This window comes from Lactuca saligna, chromosome 3, assembly GCF_052625555.1.
Source record: "Lactuca saligna cultivar CGN05327 chromosome 3, ASM5262555v1, whole genome shotgun sequence".
Lineage (NCBI taxonomy): Eukaryota > Viridiplantae > Streptophyta > Magnoliopsida > Asterales > Asteraceae > Lactuca > Lactuca saligna.
Window position 1 is genome coordinate 149827852 of NC_136419.1, and position 10273 is coordinate 149838124.

At 31.0% G+C, this 10273-nt stretch overlaps 1 protein-coding gene across 1 annotated transcript; it reads right to left on the reverse strand.

Annotated features, from left to right (window-relative positions):
• Positions 1 to 1043: 1043 nt before the first annotated feature.
• LOC145033993 (chaperonin 60 subunit beta) lies at positions 1044 to 3376 on the reverse strand. The gene is made up of 2 exons (XM_078982446.1): positions 3040 to 3376; positions 1044 to 1161 (listed from the first exon to the last, which is right to left on the reverse strand). The coding sequence occupies exon 1, from the start codon at positions 3196 to 3198 to the stop codon at positions 3055 to 3057; it is 144 nt and encodes a 47-aa protein (XP_078838572.1). The 5' UTR covers positions 3199 to 3376; the 3' UTR covers positions 1044 to 1161; positions 3040 to 3054.
• Between the last annotated feature and the right edge of the window lie 6897 nt (positions 3377 to 10273).

Here is a 10273-nt window from a genome sequence, read left to right on the forward strand (position 1 = left end):
TATAAAATTGTTTTGAAAAAAAAAAATTGTAATAACTATTGGTTTCTAAATGTTTTAAAAAGTTTAAATTTGACATGATTTTTTTGAACGTTACAGGCAGCATCTTGATTATTCATACCTCAATGATATATAGAGACCTAAATGATGTAGATGCTCTGTATGAATCTGTATTTGAATGATAAATTAACGTTTGGTAAGGTATCTGAATGTCTGCCTCTTAATGTGAAAATGACTATTTTAACCCTTTGAACTATTGTTGTTTGCTCAAACTACTCCTTTCAAGTCAACATAGCTTTAAAATCAACAAAGTTGTTAATCCAAAATTGTCTAAATATCCATAACTTTAACTAAAATTCTAATAAATTACTTTGACATATAAATTCTTAATCTCAATATCAATATCCTCTACTCAAGAACACTAGTATTGTGTGCCCATAGTTTGAAGGTCAAAAACATCATAAACAAGTTAAAGTAGAACAAGAATCAAAAATTTTCTTGAACATAGCATATTTCAGTAACAAAGTGAATATATATTTTCACATTTTCAAATACAGAGCAAGAAGCTAGCAAAAAAATGATTTTGCATAAACCCTAAAAAATTCGAGCAGCAAGAACATAGTTTATACAAATCAAGCAGAATAAGTTTTTATGGCTTGAAAAAGTTGACCAAAATGTGAACATAAAGAAACGGAGTAAGAAAATTACCAACAATGGGGGAGGCAGCAAGGAGGGATGCGACGAAGGCGAAGACGGGCGGCGCTGTCGGAGGTTGGCACAACAAAAATCGTCATCTGAGAAAGGGAGAGAGGCGGGAAAGAAGAATGGATGGGAAGAGGGAGAGAGAAAAATGTGGCGGATGATATTGTGTTTCTAAGGAAAGGCTATCATATGAAAATTTTCTCATCCAAACTCCTTATCACTAACCGAATCAGATGGAATTTTGTTGCATCTTGCCGATTAAGAGGTTAAAAATGTTTCAACCAAACGCTCTGAACGATTTAGAGCCTCTTTATACGATCATTAAGATATCAAACAAATAGTCATTTCTTCAAACTTATATATTGAACCATAATATAAGATGTTACATATCTTCCAACCACAACTAAAATACAAAATTAAAATTCCGTTGTATTTGCTTTCTATTAGACTACACCCATGAACCTGCAACATGAATTTTAATTTCATGTAGAAACATAGATTATATTATCAAACAGTTATCTTGTAAATATTTGTTAAATTTGAATAATTAAAGAGCTCGTAACAAAACATTCAAATTCAAAATTAAAAATATGATACTCAAGTTTAACGATATAATAGTCATTACATATTACAAGGGTATTTTAATTACTTTGAATATTTATTTGTGTATAAATGTTCTACAAATTCAAATGTAACTTTTTAAAAATTATAAAATTACAAAATGCATAAAACTAAAAGATTCTAAAAATCTTTCAAAGTATATGAACTTTTATTTAATTATATAATAAAAGCCTTAACGTCTTATTGTCATAGTCCTAACGGACCTTAACGAATTTGATTCGAGTTTTTCTTTTTAACTTTTAAAAATCTAACAACTTGTTGAGAAACAAGTTTAAATTACTTTATTTTCAGGAATTTAGGTTGAAGGGATGTTATATATTTTGTTGTTTTTTCTTGTTTTTCCAAATTTTCTGCTATTTGCTCACTAATAATTGTATCATTAAAACTACATACTATTGTAATTCTTAAAATAAAAATAAGAAAAATTAAAAAATTACAAAAAAAAAAAAAAAAAAAAAAAAAAAACTCTTCAATTTTATAAAAATTAACCGACAAAATGACTACAAATTTATAAACAGTTCTATTTAATTATCGAATATAAAATAATAAAATTTATGTTCCCTAAGCAATAATATTTATTCCAGTATTCTAATTATTTTATACAGAATTTAACAACTCTAAAAACATCTCCAACAACTCTCATTCTTTATTTTTTCCCTATTTTTTTCTTTATTCTTCTCAATTCTTTCCCATTTATTTCTTCATTTTGTGGGATATGAATAGTATTACACAAAATATGGTGTATTATTATTCATTTCGGAACATTTCTTCCCAAAATGATAATGAACTTTACGTTGTCGGTTTTAGACCTTCTGTTTATATATTTATACATTTCTAGTTTATTTTTGCATATTAATTATAATTTAAATGTAACATTTAATACTTATAATATTTTGTTATATATTATAATATATTAATAAATTTAAATATAAAGTTTGTTTTTGTTCATCAAATTCATATAAAAAATTAAATACAAAATTTAAAAACAATAACATATTTTATAAATATAATCTTATTTATTTAATATTATAATTAAAAAATATATAAATTATATATTTGTTAAAAACAAATTAATAGAAAGGTGTTAATATATCTAAAATGGAAGAATAAAATATATTAGGAATATAATTTTTGAAGTAAAAAATAAGATAAAAATAAAAATAAATTTGAAGATAAAACATTATTTACCTTACTTTTTATTCTATTTTAAAAAAAAATGAAAATGAATTCTAACTGGTACCAAACTGTTTCTTTATCAATCACTTAGGCCATCTTCGATGTAGTTTAATGGGGAGTTGAATGGGAAGTTTAATCCCATTAAACTTAAAATCTCATTGTAGATTAATAAAATGATACTCAATAAAATGGAGAGTTCAATCCCTATTGAACTCCACTCTCTCTCACACATATAAATGATGTGGTAATCCATTAAATTGTATTGAGTTTAATGGAGTGTAGAGTTTAATATATAAAATTGTATTGTGATTGAACTGAAGATGGCTTATCAAAAATCAATATCATTTTCTCCAAACTTAAAAATTTGTAATATTCAGATAATCCAGATTGAAAACATAGTACATGAACGGCAATTCTCCAAAACAGATCAAAAAGAGAAAGTGTGTTGAAATTTTCTAGGGCAAAAAAAACCCAAATTGCACAACCGAATTTCCAAACAAAAACAAGAACACAATCAATCGGAGATCGGAGACAAGGGCATACCCTATTAGAACTAGTTCATGAAGAGTGAGCTTTAGCGTTGTGAAAAAACGCCGCAGAACAGAGAATCGAAGCGACGAAAGCGAAAATCCCAAATCCAATCATTAGCGAAATTCCAGCAACAGTTAAGTCCAGTAAAAGCTGTATACTCACTCCCATCATCGTCGTTTTCTTGTTTGATATCTGTAATTCACACTATTTTGAAATTAATTGTTATATAAGCAGATATAGGCGTAGACGGAGAGTTGCAGACGGAAGGATGATGTTTCGGGAAGGTGAATAGCACTTAAGTAACCGATGACGATGCTCTACACGGTCCAATGGCAAAATTTAATTCTTATTTATTGCCATGGAGAATATTCTTATTCTAATGATTCTTACAGCAATTTGCTTTAAAATATGACATGTGAAAACTTATTTTAATTCTTATTTTTAGTGAGATTGTTTTCTATAAAAAAAATATCATAATAGTTTTTTTTTGTTATTTTATTTTGACTATCGAAAAGAAAATTGTCAGAATTGTCCCTGTGTATATAAAAACTCGACCAAAAAAAAATTTGAAATACACCTGTGGTTGAAAACTTTCATTTTTTTTTTTTTGCGAATTTGGTTTAATTCAATTTGAATTTTTTTATAAAGATGATTTTGTCTCTTATTATTTAATTTTCTATTTTTTGTATTACCAGTAATTAAAAATAAAAAAAAACTAAATCTCTCTCTCTCTCTCTCTCTCTCTTCAAAAGAACTTTCCCTTACTGTTCTTGGTCTTCATATGTATCATACGTGTTCTCAAATACGTGCATAGAATTAGTTTTGGTCTTTCTGTTATACCTTACTTGGTCTTTCTATTGCACCTAGTCTCAATCTTATAATTATGAGTTAGCTGTATTTTCTTTGTATTTAAACTCACTCATGTACACAGTATCATTCATTAAACAATATATTGTTTATATGGTATCAAGAGCAATATATTGTTTATATGGTATTAAGAGATTAGGTTTTTTTCTCATACCTTTTTCACTCATGGCTAACAATCAGCTTATTTTGGGTCTAGCGGCTAATTCCACATCCCCAATTCCACCGGTTACCATCAAATTGGCCAGTGAGAACTTTTCCTTATGGTGCACCATCATCGTTTCTGTTCTCGAAACCTTCAATCTGAAATCATTCATCTTTGCCCCCAATCCACTTGCTAAAACTCGTATTGTTGGCCCCACATATCCCCTTATCACTGAACCGAACCCAGGAGTTAGTTGTATTTTCCCTATATTTATATATTCTCTATATGTATCTCCACCCATGGTCGCCGCTGAATCACGCACCTCCGTCAATGAACGAAAACCATTGTTGCTAGTTGTATCTCTTCTTCCTATCCGACGGCTCCATTTCCAAAGTTAAAAGTGAAGAGTTTTGAGCATTCTAACACTCCTTAGGTGTGCATGCAACCCTAAATACCTTGGATCTATGTTTTTTCTATTATACATGCAAGCTTGAACTTTCCAATGTATTATCCTAGCTAGCATACAAAACTTTGATACTTGGGTACTAAAACAAGTTAGATGACATACCTTTTGTTGTAGTTGGAAGCCTTGGACCTTTAAGAACTTAGTGCCCCAAGTGTTGCACCTCAAATGAAATCACACAACACCATCAACAATGGAGGAACTTGAGAGGAGGTCACTTGCACTCATAAAATTGTCTAGCCCTCTTGTGTTTCCACGAGTCACTCCTTAGTGCTTACTTAAGTACCAATTTCATGAGCTAGAGGGGTTCTTATATGGTGTGTCAAACTAGGGTTACACCATGTAAACCCTAATGACTTTCCATATTCCTCATGCTCCATGGGTTAAAACATCCATGGAGTATCCATGGGTTACCACATGGGTTTAGCCCAACATGAAGAACTATGGATCATAAGCCTAATTTATAAGAATGATTAATTTACCAAATCAACCCCTTATATTTAATTAGTCTCTTTTGATCACAAAATTAATTCCAAATTAATTCCTGATCAATACTAATTAAATAATATGATTTCATATTAATATATTAGAACTTATAATATATTAATAAACCATAAATAACCTCTTCTCAATTATCCATCCTTTAGATTGTTCCAGTGTCATGCAACCCAAATGGACAGTGCTACTCTCGGGTCAAGTACATACCAATAATAGTTATAGGCTTAGACACCTAATCCGATAGTCTCCCACTTGGATAAGTCTAATAACTATTATTGCAAGCATGACTCCAACCCGACTAGCAATCGTAGCTCTTAAATGCCGTTGTTGAACTCTGACCTAGTCAATGACGCGTCCATTAGATAAGGGATCATATGTTCCTCAATTCTAGATATCATATAGGCTGAGACATGGATTATAATTATTCTCTCTGTCCATCTGTTGTTTCCCGATTTCTGATTTATGATGACCGACTAATTGAAAAAATCGAATTAGTTCAGACTTAGTGTCATCACTAAATCATCAAGGGGCCCACAAATATCACATTTATCCTCATGGGGTAAAAGGAATGGATAAACTTCGACCCAAATGCTCGCTTTTACTTACTCATCAAATTACACACAACAATATGTTTTATAACATTTAAGTTACTGGTGCGTTTACATATGTCAATGTGCAACCGACTCGCAACTACAACTCACATGTCTCTGTTTGAAGAATATTAGATATTATTGTCTCATAATCACTCGTTGATAAAATCCATGCAGTGATTTAAATGAGTGTGGGTTGAATCTAATACTCGAATCTTATTCTAGGAGTACTCATGAACACTGCAACCACTTTGTCCTAGACAAACTACAGACCCATTCATGACAGTCTTGCCTCAATACCTACTTCCAAAGTATGATTAACTGTGGATGCTTTGAATAACCTAGTTATTTGGGAAGTCAAAACATGCAAAGTGAAACACAAAAATAATTGAATCCAATATGGTCTCAGAACATATGAATATAAATAAAACACCTTTTATTTAATCACCGTATTGATTATACATTATTCATCGTATAATGTTTTGAATAATCAACTTAAAACTTGAATTAAAACAATAGTTATGCCATGCTCCAAGCATACACACTATGTTATTCTAAACAATAGTTATGCCATGCACCAAGCATGCACACTATGTTTGTCTATGGTCCTTAATTTGTGAAATAGATTAATTGAAAAACATTTCAATGATGCTCATTTCAAAATTCCAAATCGTTATTGCAAGTGTAAGAATTCCAAATTCTTGTCACTGTTAGAAAGTGTTAGATTCCAAATTATCATGCAATGATTCTTTTGTAATGTCTAGGTGCCAAAAGTCACAAAGACTTGACCAACAATATTACAAAATATTCCTCTGGAGATTGTTACAAGACAATTCAACGGAAATGAAGTCTCAAATTCAATGTACATTCCTTTGATCATCCTTCTTTCATAAAAGTTTCTAACTTTCTCATCTATTCTTCAACTCCTAATATAGAAACATTCCATATTCTCATTTTGACTATCACTTCTGAACAAGAGTTGCCTCTCTTCAGAATATGCCAATATAGTCCATCCATTTTTATACTACCAACTGTCCTTAAGCAACTAATCTTAAGTGAGCCTTAGATTGTCCTTAACAATTGTTTAACCACTTTAGTCAAATCCGGTTCTATTCTTTTCCCCCTCTTAATGCCCTAGGCATTTGGAAAATTTAGAACACGAGAATATTATAGCATATGTAATTGATCCAATACCCGGAGCATATTACGATTCATAATGTCTAGCATAAAGACATGATACTTAATCAGTCTTTTGCTAATATATTTCTATTTGCCATGTTTTCATAATTTTGATTATGAAGAGGGATGCCATAATCATAACCAATTTTTTGAGAACGCAATTAATCTTTCCATATATAGAATTTATTTATGTTGAACCGTTCCAACATAACATTCATATATATATATATATATATATATATATATATATATATATATATATATATATATATATATATATGAATAAATTGATTAAAATCTCAATCTAAGTTTTTTAGATTTGAAATGAAGTATGGATTCCTCTCCCTTAATTATAGCAAAACAACTTTTCAAACCCTGCATCTTTGCAAATTAAAACTTTTGTTTTCTATAATTAACATTGCTAACTTGTAACACTTTCCGTAATAATTATGCTCCCACTAGCATGATAATTATTATCTTACCAGCATCATACTTATGCTCCCACTAGCTTTGACATGTACTCAAAAATCAGCTAGACTTTCTTTACCAAAGTTTAGATTTCTGATACGAGATGTATCGATAAGAATTTATCCAGGCTTCTCAAACTCATACACCTTTCCTTAGATAGCTCACATGTGTTTCTAAAAATTTTTAGAGCTTATAGCCATAATTCTGAAATGTTTAGACTTTTTTCCATTCCTCACAATTTGAATTATGAAGATGGATGTCGTAATCATAATTGAATTTGAGAATGCAAATACCACAATTCTATCTCCTTAAAATCTACTTAGTGAAAGCGTTTCCTCACCATCATTTTCATGAATCAAAGACAAACCTTATCACACTTAGATTTTATGGTGTATGTGTTCCTATCCATGTGAATTTGTCAAAACCATAATCACAAGACAAGGTTAGCGACAAATCCAAACTTATATGGACTGAACTTGTTCAAGCTTAATTTCTTGCCACCTGGCAGCACAAGGGCCTGCCATGGCTTCCAAGTAGTTACACAAACAACTGAGAACTCACAGAACCCACATGCATAGCCAACTTTAACTGGAATGGGCACAAAAACAAGAATATGTCAACACGATAGGTTACAAACCTCAATTCATATGCTAGTGTTTAACAATATGTTTACTCTTGATTAGTTCTTGAACCTTTCAAGATCTTTAAGACTCCCACTGACCTCTTGACATATAAGATTCTATTGTCATGATCCATTCCTGGACAAATAAATATTTAAGAGTTAGTGCGGATTTATATCAAGATTAACACTTCACACAATTGGCCTTAGTTGGTCTTTGTTTTATCCAAAACATCACAACTTACCAATTTCAAATGTATAAGAGTGAGAAACATATTACTCTACATTTGACGAGTGTTATAAACCTTCTTAATTTAATGTCACTCAGCACATAATCTTGGAGTATGACTCTAAGACTTGTTTTTGGAACGAAGTATGACTCATCTTCTTGATGTAACCATTTAAACAATTCAGCATTCCTCTTCTTAGCCATACAAGTGCACTATGGTGTCCTTAGAGGATCAATTGTGATATGGTTTTCCATAATCATTAAGATGATCATAAAACATGATACTAAAGTACTCTCCCATCCTTTCAGATTGGAGAAACTTTTATCCTTATGCCTAATTTGATTCTTCTTATTCGTCCTGCCATACATTGAAACTTTTCCAATGTTCAGAATTATACTTAAACTTGTAAGCATAACAATATTTATTAAACTTTAGTAAATCATGACGAATAGTCATATCGTTCTTCGTGGTGGATCTTGATCAGCGCACACCCAGTATACCCGATCCCTAGTCCTTCACTTGATTCACATATACATGTGAACAATAAATTAGTCTTAATTTACCAAAGATGAAAATTGTCATTCATAATACAAGTTATATAATTCCAAGTTTCTATCAAATTGAAACTTGGGTAATGAGAATCTTTCCTTATTTGGAAAATTTTGACATAACCACAAACGAAAGAATCAAATTCATATTGCTAACATAGAAACATACAAACATTAATTTCACAAATGCCATTGTAAGGCGATAAAATAAAACAAAATTTTATTTATTTATAAAATGCGGAAAAAACTTTTCCTTAAAATGCAATTACAAATGAAAACTATGTTATGACATATTTCCTAGCAATGTATCATAACTCCTAAGTAGTAGCTCAAAAACCTAGTCTTCAAATCATGCGATTGAAATCAATATTCACGATTAGATTCAACATACTCTTCCTTTAAGCTTCCTTCCCTTTGAATGATCCTACAAATCATCAAAATGCAACCTTTTCACATCATGTATTAAGAATCAACAATTAGGAACTTAATAGAGTTAGACAGTAGATTTACCTGAAGTAGAGTCAAACTTTTCGATTCTACCTTTTCTCAAATCTTTTAGGTAGTCAGGGCAGCTTCGTAATCAATGCCCCTTTTCTTGGCAATAGAAACATATAGACTATTTGGGAATGGTGCATGGGACAATCTCAGACTTACCCTTTCTCTTGCCCTTGGAAAGAGAAATCTTTTCTAAACTTCCAATGTTTCCATTGTTAATGTTGAAGGGTTTTGAGCATTCTACCACTCTTAAGGTGTGCATGCAACCCTAGAAACCTTGGATCTATGTTTTCTTTATTATACATGTAAACTTTGATTTTTCGAAGGTTCTATCCTAACTAGCATACCATGAGGTATATGTAATACAAAAATCTAGCAGAATGACATACCTTTTGTTGTAGCTTGATTCCTTAAGCCTTTAAGAGCCTAGCACCCCAAGTTTGATGCCTCAAATGCTTCGCACAACACCACCAACAATTTGGAAGAAGCTTGAGAAGAGATATACACTAAAGAAATCGGTTAGCACTTCTTACAAAGATTCTAGGTACCATTTCATGAGCTATGAGGCTTCTTATATAGTGTGCACATTAGGGTTACACCATGTTGCTCATGACTTTCCATATTCCTCATGATCCATGGGTTTTAACCACCATGGAGTATCCATGGGTCACCACATGGGTTTAGCCCGACATGAAGAACTATGGATCATAAGCGCACTTTATAAGAATGAACGATTTTCCAAATCAATTACCATTTATTTAATCAATCTCTTTTGATCACAAAATTAATTCCAAACTAATTCTCTATCAATACTAATTAAAAAATATTGTTTCATATTAATATATTAGAACTTATAATATATTAATAAATTATAAATATCCTCTTCTCAAAAGTCCATCCCACAAATTGTTCCGGTGCCATGCAACCCAAATGGATCATGTTAATCTCGGGTCAAGTACCTATCAATTATAGTCATGGGCTTAGACACTAAATCCAATAGTCTCCCATTTGGATAAGTCTAATAACTATAACTGCAAGTAAGAATTAAAACAACGACTAGCAATCGTAGCTCTTAAAAGTCTCTGTTGAAACAAGATGCTCCATTTTAGATAAATGATCATATAATCCTCTGTTCAAGATATCAGCC